Source organism: Entelurus aequoreus, linkage group LG12 (assembly GCF_033978785.1).
Source record: "Entelurus aequoreus isolate RoL-2023_Sb linkage group LG12, RoL_Eaeq_v1.1, whole genome shotgun sequence".
Classification (NCBI taxonomy): domain Eukaryota; kingdom Metazoa; phylum Chordata; class Actinopteri; order Syngnathiformes; family Syngnathidae; genus Entelurus; species Entelurus aequoreus.
In genome coordinates, this window is record NC_084742.1 from 19,496,774 (window position 1) to 19,522,940 (window position 26,167).

At 43.4% G+C, this 26,167-nt stretch overlaps 1 protein-coding gene across 1 annotated transcript in view; it reads right to left on the reverse strand.

Moving 5' to 3' along the window:
* LOC133661666 (disintegrin and metalloproteinase domain-containing protein 33-like) overlaps positions 1-25,882 on the reverse strand; it is a 143,603-nt gene extending 117,721 nt beyond the window's left edge. The window contains exon 1 of the mRNA XM_062065047.1: positions 25,670-25,882. Within this exon, the coding sequence (XP_061921031.1) occupies positions 25,670-25,799 (130 nt within the window). The 5' untranslated portion in view covers positions 25,800-25,882. The remainder of the gene's footprint in view (positions 1-25,669) is intronic.
* Between the last annotated feature and the right edge of the window lie 285 nt (positions 25,883-26,167).

Sequence of the window (26,167 nt, forward strand, 5' to 3'; positions counted from 1 at the left end):
ATTTGATACCCTGCTGATTGTTTTTTCGTATTACATAGCATGCCATCTCCTGTCTCTGCATCTTGGGGGTTTAAGACCGACTGAACGTAACAAAACATCCTCAGAGCAAAATGTTTCCACTTCAGAGGACAAATTTCACCACATCTAGTGTGTGTGTGACAATCATTGGTACTTTAATCTTTCCCATGTCTGACAGTAGGGAGGGTATTTTTGGACTAATATTCATATTAGGCTGGGACCTTGCCTCTCATATTCATGCCTATACCACCAGGTAAACTCTTGCAAAAAGCTTCAGAGCGAGGGAGATTGAACGTTATCTTGTATTTCTCCTATTTATTAATTATTGCACTAATAGTGAGCTCTTTCTGACCAAGCTTCTTGTTGATAGTCTTTAAGTTATTTCCAGTTGTTGTGCAGGTCTACAATCTTGTCATTTAAGGTATTTTAATAGTTATTTGGTCTTGGACTCCTTTGGTCTTGGCAGCTCCTCTTTGAGCTGCCACCTTATCGTGGTAGAGGAGTTTGCGTGTCCCAATGATCCTAGGAGCTTTGTTGTCCGGGGGCCTTATGCCCCCAGGTAGGGTCTCCCAAGACAAACTGGTCCTAGGTGAGGGATCAGACAAAGAGCAGCTCGAAGACCTCTATGAAAAATAAAAACGAAGGACCCAGATTTCTCTCGCCCGGACGTGGGTCACCGGGGCCCCCCTCTGGAGCCAGGCCCGGAGGTGGGGCACGATGACGAGCGCCTGGTGGCCGGGCCTGTCCCCATGGGGCCCGGCCGGGCGCAGCCCGAAGAGGCAACGTGGGTCCCCCCTCCAATGGGCTCACCACCCATAGCAGGGGCCATAGAGGTCGGGTGCAATGTGAGCTGGGCGGAAGCCAAAGGCAGGGCACTTGGCGGTCCGATCCTCGGCTACATAAGCTAGCTCTTGGGACGTGGAACGTCACCTCGCTGGGGGAAGGAGCCTGAGCTAATGCGCGAGGTGGAGAAGTTCCGGCTAGATATAGTCGGACTCACTTCGACGCACAGCAAGGGCTCTGGAACCAGTTCTCTCGAGAGGGGCTGGACTCTCTTCCACTCTGACGTTGCCAGCAATGAGAGGCGACGGGCTGGGGTGGCAATTCTTGTTGCCCCCCGGCTCAGAGCCTGCACGTTGGAGTTCAACCCAGTGAACGAGAGGGTAGCTTCCCTCCGCCTTCGGGTGGAGGGGACGGGTCCTGACTGTGGTTTGCGCTTACGCGCCAAACGGAAGCTCAGAGTACCCACCCTTTTTGGATTCACTGGAGGGAGTACTTGAGAGTGCTCCCCTGGGTGATTCCCTCGTTCTACTGGGGGACTTCAACGCTCATGTTGGCAACGACAGTTAAACCTGGAGAGGCGTGATTGGGAAGAATGGCTGCCCGGATCTGAACCCGATTGGTGTTTTGTTATTGGACTTTAGTGCTCGTCACAGATTGTCCATAACATACACCATTGTGTCCTGGTGCCAAGTGTACATATGGACACTCTTATGTTAGGCCGCAGTTCCATGATCGACTTTGTAGTTGTGTCATCGGATTTGCAGCCTCATGTTTTGGACACTCGTGTGAAGAGAGGGGCGGAGCTTTCTATTTCTCTCCTATTTCTGGGGCTGAGGTTGCCGAGGTAGTTAAAAAGCTCCTCGGTGGAAAGGCCCCGGGGGTGGATGAGATCCGCCCGGACTTCCTTAAGGCTCTGGATACTGTGGGGCTGTCTTGGTTGACAAGACTCTGCAACATTGCGTGGACATCGGGGGCAGTACCTCTGGATTGGCAGACAGGGGTGGTGGTTCCTCTCTTTAAGAAGGGGAACCGGAGGGTGTGTTCCAACTATCGTGGGATCACACTCTTCAGCCTTCCCGGTAAGGTCTATTCAGGTGTACTGGAGAAGAGGCTACGCCAGATAGTCGAACCTCGGATCTAGGAGGGACAGTGTGGTTTTTGTCGTGGTCGTGGAACTGTGGACCAGCTCTATACTCTTGGCAAGGCCCTTGAGGGTGCATGGGAGTTTGCCCAACCAGTCTACATGTGCTTTGTGGACTTGGAGAAGGCATTCGACCGTGTACCCCGGGAAGTCCTGTGGGGAGTGCTCAGAGAGTATGGAGTAACGGACTGTCCGATTGTGGCGGTCCGCTCCCTGTATGATCAGTGTCAGAGCTTGGTCCGCAATGCCGGCAGTAAGTCTGACCCGTTTCCAGTGAGGGTTGGACTCCGCCAAGGTTGCCCTTTGTCACCGATTCTGTTCATAACTTTTATGGACAGAATTTCTAGGCGCAGTCAGAGTGTTGAGGGTATCTGGTTTGGTGGCTGCAGGATTAGGTCTCTGCTTTTTGCAGATGATGTGGTCCTGATGGCTTCATCTGGCCAAGATCTTCAGCTCTCACTGGATCGGTTCGCAGCCGAGTGTGAAGCGACTGGGATGGGAATCAGCACCTCCAAGTCCGAGTCCATGGTCCTCGCCCGGAAAAGGGTGGAGTGCCATCTCCGGGTTGGGGAGGAGATCTTGCCCCAAGTGGAGGAGTTCAAGTACCTTGAAGTCTTGTTCACGAGTGAGGGAAGAGGGGATCGTGGGATCGATCGATCCGTTGTGGTGAAGAAGGAGCTGAGCTGGAAGGCAAAGCTCTCAATTTACCGGTCGGTCCATGAGCTTTGGGTTATGACCGAAAGGACAAGATCATGGGTACAAGCGGCCGAAATGGGCTTTCTCCGCAGGGTGGTGGGGCTCTCCTTTAGAGATAGGGTGAGAAGCTCTGTCATCTCGATGTGGAGGAGCAGCGACTTTAATTTGAGCTCCTCCACATCGAGAGGAGCAAGATGAGGTGGTTCGGGCATCTGGTCAGGATGCCGCCCTAACGCCTCCCGAGGGAGGTGTTTCGGGCACGTCCGACCGGTAGGACGCCACGGGGAAGACCCAGGACACGTTCAATCAATCAATCAATCAATGTTTATTTATATAGCCCTAAATCACAAGTGTCTCAAAGGGCTGTACAAGCCACAACGACATCCTCGGTACAGAGCCCACATACGGGCAAGGAAAACTCACCCCAGTGGGACGTCAATGTGAATGACTATGAGAAACCTTGGAGAGGACCGCATATCTCTAGGGGAGACCGAAAGCAATGGATGTCGAGTGGGTCTGACATAATATTGTGAAAGTCCAACACATCAGCGAAAGTCCAGTCCATAGTGGGGCCAGCAGGAACCATCCCGAGCGGAGACGGGTCAGCAGCGTAGAGATGTCCCCATCCGATGGACAGGCTAGCGGTCCACCCCGGGTTGGGAGCAGAGTAGAAAAGAAAAGAAAATAAACGGCAGATCAACTGGTCTAAAAAGGGAGTCTATTTAAAGGCTAGAGTATACAAATGAGTTTTAAGATGAGACTTAAATGCTTCTACTGAGGTAGCATCTCTAACTTTTACCGGGAGGGCATTCCATAGTATTGGAGCCCGAATAGAAAACGCTCTATAGCCCGCAGACTTCTTTTGGGCTCTGGGAATCACTAATAAGCCAGAGTTCTTTGAACGCAGATTTCTTGCTGGGACATATGGTACAATACAATCGGCAAGATAGGCAGGAGCTTGACCGTGTAGTATTTTATACGTAAGTAGTAAAACCTTTAAGTCGCATCTTAGGTGCACAGGAAGCCAGTGCAAGTGAGCCAGTATAGGCGTAATATGATCAAACTTTCTTGTTTTTGTCAAAAGTCTAGCAGCCGCATTTTGTACCATCTGTAATCTTTTAATGCTAGACATAGGGAGGCCCGAAAATAAAACGTTACAGTAATCGAGACGAGATGTAACGAACGCATGGATAATGATCTCAGCATCGCTTGTGGACAAAATGGAACGCATTTTAGCGATATTACGGAGATGAAAGAAGGCCGTTTTAGTAACACTCTTAATGTGTGACTCAAACGAGAGAGTTGGGTCGAAGATAATACCCAGATTCTTTACCGAGTCGCCTTGTTTAATTGTTTGGTTGTCAAATGTTAAGGTGGTATTATTAAATAGATGTCGGTGTTGAGCAGGACCGATAATCAGCATTTCCGTTTTCTTAGCGTTGAGTTGCAAAAAGTTAGCGGACATCCATTGTTTAATTTCATTAAGACACGCCTCCAGCTGACTACAATCCGGCGTGTTGGTCAGCTTTAGGGGCATGTAGAGTTGAGTGTCATCAGCATAACAGTGAAAGCTAACACCGTATTTGCGTATGATGTCACCTAGCGGCAGCATGTAAATACTAAAGAGTGCAGGGCCAAGAACCGAACCCCGGGGAACTCCGCACGTTACCTTAACATAGTCCGAGGTCACATTGTTATGGGAGACACACTGCATCCTGTCAGTAAGATAAGAGTTAAACCAAGACAAGGCTAAGTCTGACATCCCAATACGCGTTTTGATACGCTCTAATAAAATATTATGATCAACAGTATCGAAAGCGGCACTAAGATCAAGAAGCAGCAACATAGATGACGCATCAGAATCCATCGTTAGCAATAGATCATTAGTCATTTTTGCGAGGGCTGTCTCCGTAGAGTGATTTGCCCTGAAACCGGATTGAAAAGGTTCACAGAGATTGTTAGACGCTAAGTGTTCATTTAGCTGCTGTGCGACAATTTTTTCGAGGATTTTCGAAATAAACGGAAGGTGGGACACCGGCCGGTAGTTTACCATGAGGTCAGGATCGAGGTTAGGTCTTTTGAGTAGAGGATGAATAACCGCTTTTTTGAATGCTAGGGGAACAGTGCCAGAGGAAAGTGATAAGTTTATAATATTTAACACTGATGGACCTAATAATACAAAAAGCTCCTTGATAAGTTTCCCAGAAATTGGGTCAAGTAAACATGTTGTTTGTTTTGTCCCATTTACACATTTTGACAATTCCTCCAATGTTATTTCATCAAAGAGAGAGAAACTATTTTGGAGGGCAGTGTCCGTCGTATATACAGTCGTATTTGTGTTAATAGAACCCAGTTGTAGCTGAGATGCATTGTCTTTAATCTCTTTTCTAATGACTTCAATTTTCTTATTAAAGAAATTCATGAAGTCATCTGCTGAGTGGGTGGAGCTACTGGGAGGAGTCCCTTGTTGGGTTAGCGATGCTACTGTACTAAACAAAAATTTAGGATCATTTTTGTTGAGGTGGATGAGATTTGAGTAATATTTAGCTTTAGCTGAGGTAAGCATGCGTTTATAAGTTATTAAACTATCACACCATGCTTGATGGAAAACCTCAAGTTTAGTCGCACGCCATTTGCGTTCCAGCTTTCTACATGATCATTTCTGGGCTTTAGTTTCTTCTGTAAACCATGGGGTACGCCTTTTAGGGGCCCTTTTTAGCTTTAGCGGTGCTACACTATCAATGGTGTTGCGCATGGCGTCGTTAAAGTTGTTAGTGAGGTTATCAATAGAGCCCACATAATTTGGGAATGGTGCCATTACAGAAGGCAGTAGGTCAATAAGAGTCGTCGTTGTGGCAGCATTAATGTTGCTGCTGCTATAGTAGTTATTATTATTATTATTAGTTTGTTGACAATGAGTCAGAACTTCGAATTTTATAAGGTAATGATCGGACATTACTTTAGTGTACGGGAGTATCGTAACTTTAGAGGTGGTGACACCCCTGACAAGCACTAGATCTATCGTATTACCGTTGCGATGCGTGGGTTCATTTATTATTTGTGTAAGACCACAGCTATCAATTATAGTCTGGAGCGCCACGCATGGAGGGTCCGATGGGGTATTCATATGGATATTAATGTCCCCCATTATGATTATATTGTCGGCGTGCGTCACTAGATCAGCAACAAACTCTGAGAATTCACTGATGAAGTCCGAATAGGGCCCAGGGCGGTAGATAACAGCCAGGTGGAGAGGCAGCGGTGTGACAAACCTCAAAGTGAGCACCTCAAACGAGTTATATTTATTATTTAGGTTAGGTGTAAAATTATAGTTTTCATTGTATATTAGTGCGACACCCCCACCCCTTTTAAGAGGACGGGCAACATGTGCATTGGTATAGTTAGGAGGAGATGCCTCATTTAGCGCAAAAAAATCGTCTGGTTTGAGCCAGGTCTCGGCGAGACCAACGACGTCAAGTTTGTTGTCTCTAATGACCTCATTAACTAATAACGTTTTGGAAGATAATGATCTTATGTTTAAAAAGCCCATATTATAGGTAGTGGGCTGTTTTGAGGATTGTTTGTTGAAATTATCCGAAGTAGCAATATTAATAATGTTGCGTTTATTATGCGTAGTGCACTTTAAATAGTTTCGACCATATCTAGGAATTGATACGACGGGAATTGTCCGATTGTTTGCTAGATGTTGCGATAAACTGAACGCATCATAGTTAGCCACCTCAGTAGATTGCATGTCTGCCTCTGACACGGTCACAAAAGAAAAAACATTATGTGAGTTGTGTTTTATTCTAAGAGAATTGCTATGTGTGCAGGGATTATCCAGCCTGGCGCCGGCTAGTTCTAGTTTAAATGGCTTCTTACCCGGACACTCCACGCTTCTTTGGTTAGCTTTTCCCTTTGTTGTTAGCCTCGCTCGGCATCCCCGCTTCTGCTTCCGCTCACACCGCTTACGTCGTCTCCATTGGCGGTCACCGCTAGCACTTGACTCCGCTGCTACAAAGGCCGCTCGATGTAACCCGCGAAGTATTCCCATGCTAGCGAGGAGGTCCACCGTACATGCATCTTTCAGTCTATAACGACCCGATCCATCCACATCCAGAATTGTCTGTCGGTCGTATGTGATCACAGAGTGTTCACGCTTTGAGCCAGCCATGAAATTGACAGAAATGACGGGTGTTTTTTGCCAAATCGCTCTACACTCCCAAGAGCGTCTTCAAGCTGCTGCATAGCAATGCGCCGCCATCTTGACATTCACGTTGACGTTGGGAGACTATCTCTCCCTGCTGGCCTGGGAATGCCTCGGGATCCCCCGGGAGGAGCTGGACGAAGTGGCTGGGGACAGAGAAGTCTGGGCTACCCTGCTTAGGCTGCAGCCCCCGCGAACCGACCTCGGATAAGCGGAAGAAGATGGATGGATGGTCTTGGTGGTTGAGAGGTTATAGGCATGTTTCTATTTTAGGCACGTGAGTTCAGATTAGAAGTACTTTCCGAAAGCGAGAAGACTAAAATTAGCAAGTGTGTGTTTAATGGACACAAGAATGATTGGTAGGTGATCGCATACTTCCATCCATCCCCTTTCGGGTTCGCAGGGTGTGGTGGAGCCTATCTCAGCTGCATTCGGGCGGAAGGCGGGGTACACCTTGGACAAGTCGCCACCTCATCGCAGGGCCAACACAGATAGACAGACAACATTCACACTCACATTCACACACTAGGGCCAATTTAGTGTTGCCAATCAACCTATCCCCAGGTGTATGTCTTTGGAGGTGGGAGGAAGCTGCAGTACCCGGAGGGAACCCACGCAGTCACGGGGAGGACATGCAAACTCCACACAGAAAGATCCCGAGCCCAGGATTGAACCCAGGACCTTCGTATTGTGAGGCACATGCACTAACCCCTGTTCCACCGTACTGCCCTGATCGCACACTTATTCAGCTTAATTAAAATACAAACTAATTTATGAACTGCGTATGTTTTTTTACATTATGTCTGTCTCTGTTACAATAAACCGACCATCTATAATGTTCACATCTTCGTAATGGGGTAAACTTGCACAACAAGCAGGGGATCAAGTACCCACTATGCCGACTGTATGTGTACTGTGTGCGACACACTATTTTAGTGTGTAGGTCCGGAAACCAAACTACTAGTGTTTTTTGTTTAGGGGATTGCAAAGGTCCTTTGTTGTGGGAAAAAGGAGAAAACTCCATCCTGGCTCAGAGACTGATAGCATTAAAGTGAAAAAAGTATACGTAGTAGGGGAAGCACACTACAATGCTGACACCTCATCTACACAATGTGGACCCTCACATCCTTTAAACCAGGGGTGCCCACACTTTTTCTGCAGGCGAGCTACTTTTCAATTGATCAAGTCGTGGGGATCTACCTCATTCATATATATACAGGTAATTTACTTATTTATGAAAGATATGTTTTTGTTAACAAGTTAAAGGTGTTTAATGATAATGCAAGCATGTTTAACACATATAGTTAATATTGTTAATAAATTAAAGGTGTTTAATGATAATACAAGCATGTTTAATACATATAGTTAATATTGTTAACTAGTTTAAAAGGTGTTTAAAGATAATGCAAGCATGTTTATCACCTATAGTTAATATTGTTAACAAGTTAAAGGTATTTAATGATAATACAAGCATGTTTAACACATATAGTTAATATTGTTAATAAGTTAAAGGTGTTTAAAGATAATACAAGCATGTTTAACACATATAGTTAATATTGTTAATAAGTTAAAGGTGTTTAATGATAATACAAGCATGTTTAACACATATAGTTAATATTGTTAATAAGTTAAATGTGTTTAATGATAATACAAGCATGTTTAACACATATAGTTAATATTGTTAACAAGTTAAAGGTGTTTAAATTTAATAAAAGCATGTTTAACACATATAGTTAATATTGTTAACAAGTTAAAGGTGGTTAAAGATAATGCAAGCATGTTTAACACATATAGTTAATATTGTTAATAAGTTAAAGGTGTTTTATGATAATACAAGCATGTTTAACACATATAGTTAATATTGTTAATAAGTTAAAGGTGTTTAATGATAATACAAGCATGTTTAACACATATAGTTAATATTGTTAACAAGTTAAAGGTGTTTAAATTTAATAAAAGCATGTTTAACACATATAGTTAATATTGTTAACAAGTTAAAGGTGGTTAAAGATAATGCAAGCATGTTTAACACATATAGTTAATATTTTTAATAAGTTAAAGGTGTTTAATGATAATACAAGCATGTTTAACACATATAGATTCCTTTCTTTCATGAAGACAAGAATATGATTTGGTGTATTACCTGATTCTGATGACTTGCATTGATAGGAATCAGACAGTGGTGCTGATAACATCCGCATTTTCAAATGGAGGAGAAAAAAAGTCCTCCTTTCTGTCCAATACCACATGAAAGTGGTTGGTTTTTGGCATCTTATTTGTCCAGCTTCCGTACTCCTTTGTATACACTTTACAAGAAATACATTGGCTGCAAACTCCGTAGCTTGCTAGCTTGTGCACGCCAGCTTTCTGAGACTCTTATTTTGTTAGCGTAGGCAGGATGAAGCAGAGCTTTTATTGTGCAACTGTGCAGTCGGTCTTTGGAGTTTTGACGACAGGTACGGCGCCAGAGTCTGTTGAAATAAAAGGTGTTTCTCGCCTTCCTGTCGTAATTTTTTCTTAATAATGAGCTGGCAGCAGCCAGCGTCATCTCACAAGACCCTCAGGTGCCGTGAATGTCAATCAAGTAGCGAAGGTGACGTCGTAGTGAAGATTTATGATCACTCATTTTTAGGACTATTTTTTTAATGCCTGGCTGGCGATCGACTGACACACCCTCCGCGATCGACCGGTAGCTCGCGATCGACGTAATGGGCACCCCTGCTTTAAACGCAACACATGCAAACAAGAAAATCTACTGCGACTGTTTGCGGCCCATCAGAGACTATCTGTCAAGGTCTTTCTGCGGAGGCCTTACACACAGTAAACCATACACGTCTACTTAGATTTGTAGAAGCATATTCAACCTTTTCCTGCATGTGGAAATGAGGCAATGTCAAAGGGTGAGGCAGCAGGGCATTGTTGGCGAACGTGCAGCCGGTAAGCGTGAGCTTGTTTAGAGACACTGCTCACTCCGAATGGCTTCTTCTACTTCTTCTTGGCTCTGGAGAACACGCCTTGCATTACAAAAGCGTGGCGCAAGTAGACCCGGCAGGCAGGCAGGCAGGCAGGCAGGCAGGCAAGCAGGGCTGCATTTGATGTTCTGCTAAATGGGCCGCGGTGCACATCTTGTAAGTAATACTGCTGAGCTAAAACTTTGTGTGAATCCCCAAAGAGCAGCGTGGCGGTGCATTAGCGGTCTTTTTGGTAACCTTTGCATTAATCGACTTTAGACTTACATATAAGGATTTAGGCTAAATCCGCACTTGTGGTTGGGTACTCTGGTCTGAACAAAAAATTAAAACAATACTGCGTGCACACTTTGGTCTTATTTGCTTAGCGTTCACACATTTTTGCCTTGGGACAAAAGGTTGCGCACTAAAGAACAGGTAAATAAAGTGAGGTCTTTTATGACTTTACATTGGACGTATTCAAATATTCCAAACCAAATTTCCACCTGCCAGGTTTAATATTGTGCTTGATTGATGATTGAGGCTAAGAAATTACATTAATATTTAGCACGTTAGGTTTTTTTGTTAATCAGATTCTTAATTGCTAATTAAAGGCTGCAATTTGACTAGACACATAGCGGCGGAGCAACAGCAGAGCGGAGCAACAGCAGAGCGGAGCTTGCGGCAGTACGAAAAGCAACAGCAGGTCGTCGTGATGCCTCCCACGCCAGAGACTGTTGAGTATGGCCCAGAGCCATACTCAAATTTAATCAATTTGGAAAATTGGCCATTAAAACTAGCCCTAATGGTAAACCTTTGACGTGAGCAACAGCGAACGTAGCAGGCCTTGATATGACTCGGCGCACCACTTAATGCTAATAAGACTCCCATCAGCTTTCAGCAGCAAAACTAAATGAAGATTAGAGATATTACAATTCCCATTAGAATAATAAACAGCAGAAACATTATTAACAGTTACTACTTTCGTTTCAAATTTTAACTATCGCACTTTGAAAAACTTACGATGATACTGCTCATACTGCACGATACTGGACGGTGTTGTGCCAGATATTAAATCCCGACAGAATCTGTTCCCCTGGTGCGGAAGCGTGTATGAATGAGGAGTGGGTACACTTCCATGTTGGCCAGCATTGCCAACTTTTTTTGGGCTGCTGCAGTCGGTCACCTCGTTTTTTTGCCCCTGACTTCCGTGGACTTACCCCACTGTTATTACACGGCGACAGGTGTGGAAGCCTGCTAAACACGCTGCTCTTCTTTTCTCCTTACACTAGCATGATTAATGGCTATCCACAGTGGGAACTAGATTCTGGAGACACTCTTGTCATGTGGTGTCCAATTGACACCATGCTGGCTAAACATGGAATGTGGTTGTTTTTTCCATAGCCCCAAAAAACCCCAGAAACATTTGAGCAAAAGGGCATCATGTAATGACAGAAAGTTTAAATGTGTTAATTAATAACTCATAATAAGACCAAGATGTGTGTTTAGATACATGTATGAGTTGAACACGTTGAAGTAGTAAAGCCACAAATTTGTTTGCATTATTCTAATCTGTACTTGAGTTTGTGTGATTTGTTGCTGATTTATATACAGTATTTATGTTTACGCCACACTTGTGTGTCAGAAAACATCAAATCACTTTGCAAAGCCACTTTTTTTTTTATGTACCTCAATATTTAGATCTGCCACAAAAATTTTAAGGTTTCCCATTAGTGTAACTGAATGTGGCGCACCGCCACGGCAAATTTGTAATCGCCACACCTTGAAAATAAGGTGTTTATGTAAAAACAAATTCAAGTAATATAATGTATTGTAGCCTCCAAAAGAAGTCACACAAAGCCTGGCGCTGTTATTAACTTTAAATGCCAATCATATGCTAAGAACAGGCACAATTACAACAGGTTTTACTTCCCAAGCAAAAACGTTCGTCTCCAATCTACAAAATGTGTAAATATTAAAAAGTTAAAGTTAAAGTACCCATGATTGTCGCACACACACTAGGTGTGGCGAAATTATTCTCTGCATTTGACCCATCACCCTTGATCACCCCCTGGGAGGTGAGGAGAGCAGTGAGCAGCAGCAGTGGCTGCGCCCGGGAATCATTTTTGGTGATTTAACCCCCAATTCCAACCCTTGATGCTGAGTGTCAAGCAGGGAGGTAATGGGTCCCATTTCTATAGTCTTTGGTATGACTCGGCCGGGGTTTGAACTCACGACCTACCAATCTCAAGGCAGACACTCTAACCACTAGGCCACTGAGAGGACGGTGGTGTCTTTTAAGGGGAGAAAGTCCAACCGTAGCAGCAGCACGAAGCAAGTGTCGTCATGCTCGCTGCAGCTCGCCTCTTTTGTCGCGGCTATCGAGGGACAGGAGTAGGGATGATGTTTGATAAGGAATTATCGAGTTCGAGCCTATTATCGAATCCTCTTATCGAACCGCTTCCTTATCGATTCTCTTATCGAGTCCAGATAGGTTGTTGTAAATGAAAAAAAACACACAATATTTGGTTTAACAAAAGCTCACTTTTATTATATAATAAAAAAATAAAATCTAATAAATAAATAAATAAATATTGACTGTTACCCACCTAAAAAAAATAAAATAAAATAAATAAATATTGACTGTTGTTACCCAAAGTATATTAAGTGGGATTTTTCAGAGAAACAAATATATACAGTAACACAAAAACAACCTGTCTCTGTGATCACTATAGGTGTATAAATAATAATATAGTGTTAAATAAAATCAGTCCCTTGGGCACAAAACTGAAAATAATACAGCTCTCCAAAAAGTGCACTTCTGCTGCATTTTGACATAACTGTTTGTTATGATGCTTTGACATTTTTGCACTTTATTTCTTTATTGAAAGAACATTCTATGAAGAGAAAAGTTATTTGCAAATCTGGTTACAATGCTAATAAATGAAAAGTTAAAGCTAAAAAAAGAAATACACTTTATTGAGTTAACATTATTTCTTTATGGGGGAAAAATGTTATGAGCTAGAGAATATAACAACTACACTACCCAGCATGCAACGGGAGTTACGAGCATGCGCGGTAGCCCCGAAAAGTGTTGCATGTTGCCACGCTGTGAAAGTAAACGTCAAGAACTCAGCCAACACGCCTCGTCTGCATTATTTATAATTAGACCGACAACACATCTACAGTGTGATTTTGTTTTGTTTACAAGGAAAGAAAAACAAAAGTTAAAAAAGGGAGATATGTTGTATATATATGTATGTGCTGCGGTTGTTTTAAGAACGTTGCGACAGCTGCCGTAAAGGAGGCGCGTTGCTATGTTTCCGGTTGGTCGTAAAAGTGTTCGTCATGTGTTTTACCCTGCTAAAATTTCTCAGTAAAGTTATTCGATGGATTATAGCTTTTGTTTTGAACTTTATTACACCTTGGAGCGCTTTTTCCCGTCCATTGTTTTCCTGCTTTCGCTATCTGCGCCTAATGACTGAGCTACGTGATGTCCCACGGAGCATTTCTGGTCGGGACGGGATTCGAATAAAGAATCAACTCTTTTCCTTTACTATAGTGGTCTCGATAACGGGTACCGGTTCTCAAAAAGGGATTCGAGTCCGAGGACTCGGTTCTTTTCTTATCAAACAACCGGGAAAACCGGTTTCGAGTATCATCCCTAGACAGGAGTAGAGTCTCTAAACACGAGCAGATTCTATAATAACACCAGAAAAAGATGCTAGGTATGTGGGCTTGTATTAAGCCTCAGGGAGTTGAACGCCCCTGCCTTACATAGTTCCGGGACACCCTTGGGCAAGGTGTAGCACCCGAATGCCCCCCCCATCAGGGTTACGATACCCCCCATGAACTACACTAAAAGAGGATGCGTTACCCGGCCCGGAGGAAGCCCGGGGCCCTCCTCCGGAGCTAGGCCCGGAGGTAGGGCTCGTCAGCGAGCGCCTGGTGGCCGGGCTTGCCACGGAGCCCGGCCGGGCACAGCCCGAAGAAGCTACGTGGACACGCCATCTTCTCTGCCACGTGGGCCCACCACCCGCGGTCGGAACCAGTGGGGTCGGGTGCGCTGCCAAGTGGATGGCGGTGAAAGTGGAGGCTCCGGACGGACCAATTCGGGGCAGCAGAGGCTGACTTTCGGGACGTGGAACGTCTCTACGCTGGTGGGGAAGGAGCCTGAGCTGGTGCGAGAGGTGGAGCGCTACCGGTTGGATCTGGTGGGGCTTACCTCTACGCATAGCAAGGGCTCTGAAACCACACTCCTGGACAAGGGATGGACCTTGTTCACTTCTGGAGTTGCTCAGGGTGTGAGGGCACAGGCGGGTGTGGGGATACTCACGAGTCCCCGGCTGAGTGCCTGTACGTTGGAGTTCACCCCAGTGGACAAGAGGGTCGCCTCCCTTCGCCTTAGGGTTGGAGGGGGGAAAACTCTGACTGTTGTTTGTGCATACGCACCAAACAGGAGTTCAGAGTATTCAGCCTTCTTGGATACCTTGCATGGGGTCCTGTATGGGGCGCCGGCAGGGGATTCCATAGTCTTGCTGGGGGACTTCAACGCGCACGTGGGCAATGACAGTGATACTTGGACTGGCGTGATTGGGAGGAACGGTCTCCCTGATCTGAACCTGAGTGGTGGATTGTTATTGGACTTCTGTGCTAGTCACGGACTTGCGATAACAAACACCATGTTCAAGCATAAGGATGCTCATAGGTGTACCTGGTACCAGAGCACCCTAGGCCAAAGATCAATGATCGATTTTGTAATCGTATCAGCTGATCTGAGGCCGTATGTTTTGGACACTCGGGTGAAGAGAGGGGCTGAACTGTCAACTGATCACCATCTGGTGGTGAGTTGGGTTAGATGGCGGGGGAAACCTCTGGACAGACCTGGCAAACCCAAGCGTGTAGTGCGGGTGAACTGGGAACGTTTGGAGGAGTCCTCTGTCCGGAAGGACTTCAACTCACACCTCCGGCGGGACTTCTCTGCCATCCCTGTGGAGGTTGGGGACATTGAACAGGAATGGGCAATGTTCAAAGCCTCTATTGCTAAAGCTGCAGATGCGAGCTGTGGCCAGAAGGTCTTAGGTGCCTCAAGGGGCGGTAACCCTCGAACACCCTGGTGGACAGTGGTGGTCAGGGAAGCCGTCCGACTGAAGAAGGAGTCCTACCGGGGTATGTTATCCCAGGGGACTCCGGAGGGAGTTGCAAGGTACCGGCGGGCCCGAAGGGCAGCGGCCGTGGCTGTGGACGAGGCTAAGCAGAGGGTGTGGGAGCAGTTCGGGGAATCCATGGAGAAGGACTATCGGGCGGCACCAAAGCTGTTCTGGAAGACCATACGGCACCTCAGGAGGGGGAAGCAGGGAACCATCCAAGCTGTGTACGGCAAGGATGGGACTTTGCTGACTTCAAGTGAGGAAGTCGTGGGGCGTTGGAAAGAGCACTTTGAGGAACTCCTGAACCCAAATACATCAGACACACCCTCCCTGATAGGAGCAGGGCCTGAGGATGATGGGGGATCGACGTCGATCTCTCGGAGTGAAGTCACTGAGGTAGTTAGACAACTCCACAGTGGCAAAGCTCCGGGGGTTGACGAGATCCGTCCAGAAATGCTGAAGGCTCTGGGTGTTGATGGGCTGTCTTGGTTGATACGCCTTTTCAACATTGCGTGGAAGTCTGGGACAGTGCCGAGGGAGTGGCAGACTGGGGTGGTGGTTCCCCTTTTCAAAAAGGGGGACCAGAGGGTGTGTGCTAATTACAGGGGTATCACACTACTCAGCCTCCCTGGGAAAGTTTACGCCAAGGTACTGGAAAGGAGGGTCCGGCCGATAGTCGAACCTCAGATTCAAGAGGAGCAATGTGGATTCCGTCCTGGTCGTGGAACAACTGACCAACTCTTTACGCTTGCGGGAATCCTGGAGAGGGCCTGGGAGTATGCCTATCCAGTCTACATGTGTTTTGTGGATTTGGAGAAGGCGTATGACCGCGTCCCTCGGGAGATCTTGTGGGAGGTGCTGAGGGAGTACGGAGTGAGGGGAACCCTGTTGAGGGCCATCCAATCTCTGTACAACCAAAGCGAGAGTTGTGTCCGGGTGCTTGGATGTAAGTCGGATCCGTTTCCAGTGGGGGTTGGTCTCCGCCAGGGCTGCGCTCTGTCACCTATCCTGTTTGTGATTTTCATGGACAGGATTTCTAGGCGGAGTCGTGGCCATGGCGGAGAGGGTATACGTCTCGGGGGGCTAAAGGTTGCGTCACTGCTGTTTGCAGATGATGTGGTCCTGATGGCACCTTCGGTTCGTGACCTTCAGCTCTCACTGGATCGGTTCGCAGCCGAGTGTTCAGCGGCTGGAATGAGGATCAGCATCTCCAAATCTGAGGCCATGGTTCTCAGCAGGAAACCGATGGTTTGTACAGTCCGGGTAGGGGACAGGACTCTGTCCCAGGTGGAGGAGTTTAAGTATCTCGGGGTCTTGTTCACGAGTGAGGGAAAGATGGAGAAGGAAATCAGCCGGAGAATCGGAGCAGCTGGGGCAGTATTGCAGTCTCTCTGCCGCACTGTTGTGACGAAACGGGAGCTGAGCCAGAAGGCAAAGCTCTCGGTCTACCGAGCTATCTACATTCCTACTCTCACCTATGGTCATGAAGTGTGGGTAATGACCGAAAGAATAAGATCGCGGATACAAGCGGCCGAAATGAGTTTCCTCAGAAGGGTGGCTGGCATCTCCCTTAGAGATAGGGTGAGAAGTTCAGTCACCCGAGAGAGACTCGGAGTAGAGCCGCTGCTCCTTCGCTTGGAAAGGAGCCAGCTTAGGTGGTTCGGGCATCTCGTGCGGATGCCTCACGAGCGTCTCCCTAGGGAGGTCCTCGTTGCACGTCCCACTGGGAGGAGGCCCCGCGGCAGACCAAGGACCAGATGGGGGGATTACATCTCCTCTCTGGCCTGGGAACGCTTCGGGATTCCCCAGGAGGAAGTCGCAAATGTTGCTCTGGAGAGGGAAGTCTGGGGGTCTTTGCTGGAGCTGCTGTCCCCGCGACCCGATTCCGGATAAGCGGTTGAAGATGGATGGATGGATGGAAAGATGCTAGATTTTTTGCTAGTCCTTTTAATAAAAAAGTCACTAAAAGTGTCTACACAACTGAAGAATTCTCAACAAAGTACATTGTATAATAAGCAGCAACAATTAAAAATGTGGCAAATTTATATGATATATATGTTAATGCTAATCAATACAAGCAAATTTGTTTTTAAAAAGGTATGACTACATTCTTTGAGCCTTTTTAAAGAAAATCATATCATCATAGTAAATTATGCAAATTATGCAAATTTTTGTTAACTTCACAGGTTCGTTATCTCTCCCATGTAGCTGTGTGCCATGAAAGTGAAAATGAACAACACAATAAGCTCAGAGATGATAAATGGCTACAAAAAGTTTGTTCCTTATTTTCTGATTTTTTATGAAAGTTAGAGTGATCAATGATTACATGCGGTTACAAGACCTGGTAGGAGAGGAGGAGTTTATATTTCCTGACTGGCCTGGGACAATATTTTAAGAAGGTAGAAACGCCTGAAAGATAACAACCGGGGTTAAAGAAGGTACAGTAGACATGACTACTGTGACGTGACGGTGAGAAAGATAATGTTGGATATAAATAATTGTCTCAGAAAAAAATCTCTCTTAGAGGGATTTATAATTTTTTTATTAAATTCTTGTATTTAATGTATTTGTGTATTTTAAATGTTCTTTGTTTGTTTTGTGTAAGATAAGAAAAAGATCTGACTTTCACTAAAACTTATCACTCACTTGTGAGAGGGACAGGTGAGTATTGTACAAAATTAGGGTCCCTTTGGACCAGTTTTATTTAAAACAAGGCTGACAGTTTGGTAACAGGAAGTAGTGCGAACACTACTCTTGCTATTTCACTTTACAGTTAATATTATTGATCAATGAATTATAAATTATAACCGAGTAGCAGGCAGCACGGTGTGACAGGGGTTAGTGCTGGTGCCTCACAATGAGAAGGTCCTGGGTTCGATCCCCGCCCTTCGGGTCCTTCTGTGTGGAGTTTACATGTTTTATCCGTGACTGTGTGGGTTCCCTACGGGTAATCTGGCTTCCTCCCTCCCACCTCCAAAGACATGCACCTGGGAATAGTGGCAACACTAAATTGGCCCTAGTGTGTGAATCTGAGTGTGAATCGTTGTTTGTAAATCTGTGGTGGCCCTGCGATGAGGTGGCGGCTTGTCCAGGGCCTTCCGTCCAAATGCAGCTGGGATAGGCTCCAGACACCCCTGCGACCACGAGAGGGACAAGCAGTAGAAAATGGATGGATGGAACTGAGTAGCATTAGATGACCTACTCAGTGGCCTTGTGGTTAGAGTGTCCGCCCATTAATGGGACCCATTACCTCCCTGCTTGGCACTCAGCATCAAGGGTTGGAATTGGGGGTTAAATCACCAAAAATGATTCCCGGGTGCGGCCACCACTGCTGCTCACTGCTCCCCTCACCTCCCAGGGGGTGATCTATGGTGATGGGTCAAATGCAAAGAATAATTTCGCCACACCTAGTGTGTGTGTGTGTGTGTGTGTGTGTGTGTGTGTGTGTGTGTGTGTGTGTGTGTGTGTGTGTGTGTGTGTGTGTGTGTGTGTGTGACAATCATTGGTACTTTGGTACTTTAAATGATCACTGCAACTGTTAAAAAACACACTGAGCTAAGTTGAACATGTTTTTCTTTTATGAATGGGAGCGATTGTTAGATTAGTCGGGTTCACATGATGTCTTCACAGCAGCTATTATCAATCACTCCAGTTTGCTCACAGGCTATGGCGATACAATACATTCAAAACAAACACTTACAGAAAAACTGTAGAGAACTAAAGGATAAAAAACATACAGTAAAATATAAAGAATAATTACACTTGTCCCTTGTTTATCGAGGCTAAGTGGTTCTGGCTTCTGGCCATTTTATTAATATTTGATGGACGAAAATCATGGAAACAAAGCTTTTAAATGTTTTAAAGTTCATCCAAAAGGCTGTGTGCATAGATGAAAGGAGTTTTAAATCCAAAAGAAAAGACAGATCGTGCCCCGACTCATATCCAGAGGAAGGTTTCTATTGTTCTGGACTATCTTGCCAGTTGTGCGAAGAGTAAATCAGTAGGCTTGCACAATTGCAGCTTGAAGAGGTTTGTGTACTCTTTATTATTCGCCTTTAATATACCTGCTTCATTCTATTTCATCTCATTTGTATTTCGTTCGGGAGTCCGAATTAAGCCGGCATTCTACATTTCCTTAGCTACCTTCTTAAATAAACCTTTTTTTTTTTTCTAGCATCGATGCACTTTAAAATGATTTGTTCTTTTAATTTGTGAAGCAAATAAACAGTCTACTTTCATTACAATTGTTGTTGTTTTTATTGAATTGTATCTGCTTCCGGGTTGTATCCTGCGCGTTGAGACTGCCGCATGCATGATACTAAGGATCCTCTCCTGTCGCACACCCCGCCTAAAGAGATCTGGTTTCCAATCGCATAATCCAGGTGTTTTACCTTTCAAAAAACCAACACGTTTGGATTAAGGTGTTTCCATGGGCTGTAGGAGGCTTATTTAGAGCGAAACTATTTGAGAAGTCGGACTAATTTAGTGCATGGACACATACTGAGTGACACTGTGCTATACAGTACCATTGTAATTAATGTATTCCTCATTGTCATTATCATTGTGCACATGAGACTTTTGGTTGCTGGAAGGGACCCCTCAAGAGGGATTCCGACAGTGTATTTGACATTACTCTGATATTGTCATTGTATTTTCCTGTGATAGAATCAGAAATTTGTTGATGCTGTTAAATTTGAGTCATTGTCAGGGGGGCCTCTTTCAGCTGGGGGCCCTAGGCAATTGCCTAGTTTGCCTATCCGGTTGCGACAAGCCTGAGCAGAGGTGTTAAACTCAATCACACAGAGGCCAAAATTCAAAGCACCATTTAGATTGCGGGCCGAACCGGATTAATTGATGCACCTAATCTGAGAATACATCGGAGAAGCAAGTGTTTCCCAGCATGCCTTGCTATTGTTACAATTATCACTTTTGACTGTGTTTTCATGCATCTTTCAAGTGTTATTTTGTACGGACAAAGTTTAATAGATAAAGTGGTGCCATTTTTAGTTGTGATAATTAAATGATTGTTATTCTTGGTGGTAATGTGACACTAAGAATGGTTCATGCAATGCATCCTATTAATAACACTGCGGCCTCTGATTTTAAGTGCATGTCATACAATCTGACAGTATATGAGATTGCATCAATGGAATAGGTATGTAAAGGCTGTAAAGGTTCCTGATTGAAAATCACCAGCATGATGGTGGTATGTTAAATATGACATGGTCCTGATACTGATAATACTGGTTGTATTTATCTTCTTTTGTTGATAAGAATTGTTGTATGTTCTTGAGTAGCAGGTTGTAGTTTGCTTTGTGCATAATTTTGGCAGTTTACAAATTCACTTCATTGGTGAATTTCAATATTTGTAATTCAATAAATAAAAGTTTGAATGTTCTCTATATCCAACAATATGAATTATTCTACCTGACCTCTTTTGTAACACGGTTAGTGACTAAAGCGTACATTTGTAGTTACCCAAATTTTTAGACAATAACTCAGATATGGTAACACTATCAAGCAGTAGAGAATATGCAGTGATGTCTTTGTCCAATACATATTTTGCTTTATTCATTATTGATGTATTTCTTGCCACCTTATGTTGTATATTTTTACATGAGATTTCCAGTTCATTTCATCATCAATTATTACACCCAAAAATTGGATGTAATTTACTCCATTAATGTCTATTCTGTCCATTTGTATTTGACTTTCTCTTCTACTGTTACCAAATTTGATTTTTTGACTTTCACTGAGATTCAAAGATAGCCTGATTTTGTCAAACTGTCTCTTAAATTGATTAATTTCTTGTTATTAGTTGTATTAGCTTCTGTGTGTTCTCTCCTGAACAAAACACTATCGTATCATCTGCGAATAATATTAACTTTAAGTCTTCTGTAACTTTACAAATGTCACTTATATAAAGATTGAACAATGTTGGTCCCAGTTTTGATTCTTGTTGTACGCCACATGATGTATTTTTAACATTATTTTTGAGTAAACATCAGACCAATAACAACATAATGTTCAATGTGGCACTGATGCTGTGGTTAATTTAGCGTCAAACAACATCAGGGGATTTCATAAACACCTTTATTAAGTGTATCTAAAGCTGCGGGTCAAAGGAGAATCAACAATTGTATTTCAAAATATGGGAAATCTCTTGGGAAAATTGGTTTAAAAAAAGGGAGGGGCGTTTTTTACATCACAATAACTCACTATCTACTTAATTTCATACAATGTTTTAGCAATTTATGGATTTAATACACAGTAAGATTTATTTGTGAGGAACCCTGAAATAATGCGAACATTGAAATAAAAACAATTCTAGGCTCCTCCACGTAGTTTATAGTTTAGACATTTTATAAACTGGCTGACATAATTTCTTCTTGATGTTACAGAAGCATAAGAATGCTGCCTCTTTTTCTTACATATAATTCTCATGTGTCAATATATTTATACAAAGTTGGTATTTTTGGCAAAGATATATTTTCTGTCATCTTAATGTCCATCCTTGTCTGCCGCATTATTTGATTGAATCACGGAACATGAAACCTGCCACGCTCCTTTAATAAGCCCACATTCCAAGAGCTGCGGACAGAGGCTTGATCGTTGCAGTAGCGAAGCGAACAAAACGGAATCGGTGAGATGCCAGGAAAGAAGGACAGAAACTGGATTTCCTGGAAAAAATAAAAAATTTGAACGCTTAGCAGAAGTGATATACAATGTACAAACCCTGTTTCCATATGAGTTGGGAAATTGTGTTAGATGTAAATATAAACGGAATACAATGATTTGCAAATCTTTTTCAACCCATATTCAATTGAATGCACTACAAAGACAAGATATTTGATGTTCAAACTCATAAACTTTTTTTTTGCAAATAATAATTAACTTAGAATTTCATGGCTGCAAAGGGCATGTTCACCACTGTGTTACATTGCCTTTCCTTTTAACAACACTCAGTTAATGTTTGGGAACTGAGGAGACACATTTTTTAAGCTTCTCAGGTGGAATTCTTTCCCATTCTTGCTTGATATACAGCTTAAGTTATTCAACAGTCCAGGGGTCTCCGTTGTGGTATTTTAGGCTTCATAATGCGCCACACATCTTCAATGGGAGACAGGTCTGGACTACAGGCAGGCCAGTCTAGTACCCGCACTCTTTTACTATGAAGCCACGTTGATGTACCACGTGGCTTGGCATTGTCTTGCTGAAATAAGCAGGGGCGTCCATGGTAACGTTGCTTGGATGGCAACATATGTTGCTCCAAAACCTGTATGTACCTTTCAGCATTAATGGCACCTTCACAGATGTGTAAGTTACCCATGTCTTGGGCACTAATACACCCCCATACCATCACAGATGCTGGCTTTTCAACTTTGCGCCTATAACAATCCGGATGGTTCTTTTCCTCTTTGGTCCGGAGGACACGACGTCCACAGTTTCCAAAAACAATTTGAAATGTCGACTCGTCCGACCACAGAACACTTTTCCACTTTGTACCAGTCCATCTTAGATGAGCTCAGGCCCAGCGAAGCCGACGGCGTTTCTGGGTGTTGTTGATAAATGGTTTTCGCCTTGCATAGGAGAGTTTTAACTTGCACTTACAGATGTAGCGACCAACTGTAGTTACTGACAGTGGGTTTCTGAAGTGCTCCTGAGCCCATGTGGTGATATCCTTTACACACCAATGTCGCTTGTTGATGCAGTACAGCCTGAGGATCGAAGGTCACGGCTTAGCTGCTTACGTGCAGTGATTTCTCCAGATTCTCTGAACCCTTTGATGATATTACGGACCGTAGATGGTGAAATCCCTAAATTCCTTGCATTAGCTGATTGAGAAAGTTTTTTCTTAAACTGTTCAACAATTTGCTCACGCATTTGTTGACAAAGTGGTGACCCTCGCCCCATCCTTGTTTGTGAATGACTGAGCATTTCATGGAATCTACTTTTATACCCAATCATGGCACCCACCTGTTCCCAATTTGCCTGTTCACCTGTGGGATGTTCCAAATAAGTGTTTGATGAGCATTCATCAACTTTATCAGTATTTATTGCCACCTTTCCCAACTTCTTTGTCACGTGTTGCTGGCATCAAATTCTAAAGTTAATGATTATTTGCAAAAAAATTTTTTTTTATCAGTTTGAACATCAAATATCTTGTCTTTGTAGCATATTCAACTGTATATTGGTTGAAAATGATTTGCAAATCATTGTATTCCGTTTATATTTACATCTAACACAATTTCCCAACTCATATGGAAACGGGGTTTGTACAAGCAACCAACATTGCAGGAGGAAAAGAAAGTGTGTGTGTGGTTTGGGGGGGCTGCAGTAAATAAAAAGGGAACTCTTCACATGCAGGGAAATTGTGCTGGTGCTTGAGCAGTGTTTTTAACTATCTGCTTGACTAATTATATATATTTTTATATACTAAATACTGGTGTCATATGTTTATATATTGTACCTGCTGCTGTAGTTCTGTTGTAGTTGTAAGAAGAAGAAAAAAAACTAACGCAGATAAATACAGATACCGATATACTTTAAAATGCCAAATATCGGTATTGATATGTGTCCCGGCCAATAATCGGTCAATCTCTGATTTAAATATTTAAAAAAATGTCAAAAGTGCAATTCTGAAATTAGAAAGGAATTGCAAGAAAAGGTTTACTAGTATGCAACATTTCATAATAACAAATTACATTAAGGTATTGTTTCTTCAGGTACAAAATAACTGTAAATATGTAAGCTATTCTTCTGGAACTCTTACTTTGTTAGCGCAGTCAGACAGGATGTTACGCACAGCGATTTTATTGTGAAGGCCGGAGGTGTGCACTTGTTTGAGTGCAGGGAGTAAATAAACGTACCTCCGGAGTACAGCTGCTGTCCTCTCTCCAGCAGTGACCTTACAAGACTCTCAGTTACAAACATAATCAATACAAATAATAGTTTCAGTCAGATGTTTGCATTGCATGATCATAACGTAGTGTGGTTCACTTATAGAGTACAAACCGCATGAAGCCGTGAATACTTGCCAACAAAAGTTGTGAAAGCTTCTATTACTGTATATCTTAATGGCCCGCAGAAAATCGGGTGACATAATTACACTAGTAAGTCCAACACTTTATTTTGTTTTGCCTGGGAAGGCGTGCTAATGTTAGCATAATCAGTGGGACTGCTGTTGCAACTATCGATCAATCAATATTGCAAAATTCTAAAAGATTTTGATCCAAAATCGATCAAATTGCTTATTTTACCCAATCCTACTCGTCAATGTGGAGAGGTGTTATTGATGAGGCAGGAGTTGAAGTTGAAGTGCGTCAAAAAGTTATTTGTGTCAAAAATTGGTCAACTTGATTGTCGCGGTGAAGATAGCCTCAATTAGCCGCAGAGTTGTTGTCACTCTTAACTCGGAAATGGAAGTCCTGCTTAGTGAACATCTTTATCGATCACCCCAACAAAATATTGGAAAATGAGACTATACTGCAAGAATGTGCCTTAAAAAAAAATTCATAAAAATCCCTCATTGACATTATCATTAGACATTTATAAAAAATAAAAATAAAAGAACAATAGTGTCACAGTGGCTTACACTTGCATCGCATCTCATAAGCTTGACAACACACAGTGTCCAATATTTTCACAAAGATAAAATAAGTCATATTTTTGGTTAATTTAATAGTTAAAACAAATTTACATTATTGCAATCAGTGGATAAAACATTGTCCTTTACAATTATAAAAGCTTTTTAAAAAAAATCTACTACTCTGCTTGCATGTCAGCAGAATGGGGTAGATCCTGCTGAAATCCTATGTATTGAATGAATAGAGAATCGTTTTGAACCGGGAAAAAAATCGTTTTTGAATCGAGAATCGTGTTGAATTAAAAAAAAAAAGAAAAAGATTTTGAATCGAATCGTGACCCAAGAATCGATATTGAATCAAATCGTGGGACACCCAAAGATTCAAAGCCCTTGTTTTTAACATAGCTAGTCAACGCAAGGGAAGTTTTTCATAAGGGAAAATAAGATAAATGTTTTCTGTTGCATTTGTTTTATGGTTTTCAGTTTTGGATCGTTTCTGTGTTTGGAGCGTTTGCTCCTTATGCCCACCGTAGAAAAAGTGAGTTTCACGTCTTCAACAATTCCTTTTATGGACAAAGGCACAGCAAAGAAAGTACACCTTCCTGGAACACACTCTCAATACAATAAATGAGCAAGCTCTGGATCATATTCATTTTCCACCATTGAACAACCAGCAAGTTAGTGACCAATGGAACCCAACAGAGAAATGTTGTCATTGACTGCCACAGCAACTGTTCCAGTCTTGATAAAACATGATCTTCTTTCTGTTTAACTTGGATTCCGCCTTATCGAGAGCCTCCATCTCTGAGTCTGCAGTAGCAGCAGCGATAAAAGCATAAGTATAAAGAATGATTCACGATGTTTGTGATACTTGTTACTGAGCTAACTGACACACCACTATTGATAACTCGGTGTGTTGCTGTTGTTTTTAACCGTGACAGGCGACACATTAAATGAACACATGTATTCATCAATGGTCTTTGGCTTGGACCAAGTACCACTTAGGGAAAGTTGACAGAAAACACCCGCAACACGAACTTCAACCTAAATCTACCAACAACACGCTTTTTATCGCAATTAACATCAGCCCAGAGAAGCAACTGGTTGACAGAAATGCAAGTTTTCCAGCTTTTTCTTTACCTTTTCGGCTGCTTTCTTCACCGGCTCTTGCCAGGTCGCCGATGAGCGAAATAAAAGAAAGGAAGAAGAGCAAACGTCCACATGTCGCCGAAGTTATGTGGCCATTTTTCTGCCTGTGTTTACTGTACATCCCTGTAAGCCTGGGTGCCTCCGCCCGTCCTCCCTCGTCGTCCTCGCCGTTGTTCAACTCAGCCTGGCCGCCTCGCTTCTCAAGGTGGCAGTCATGAGGAATAAAAGCATACGGTTCCGGTTGGCGCCTTCAAAATAAAACTAGCCTTCGCCCCAATTCCTTTGATGTAACGTCAAACTAGTGACATGAGTAGGGTTGGGCGATACGGCAACATTTTGGTATACATGCGATACAAAGAAAGTATTGTACCGTTGTACTGTACAAACCACAAAGCCATACTGCTGATACTGATACCGATACTATTTTGTGCCTTTAATTTGTTGTTAATGATTACACTCAAAATAACACACATGATTAAGATGATAAAT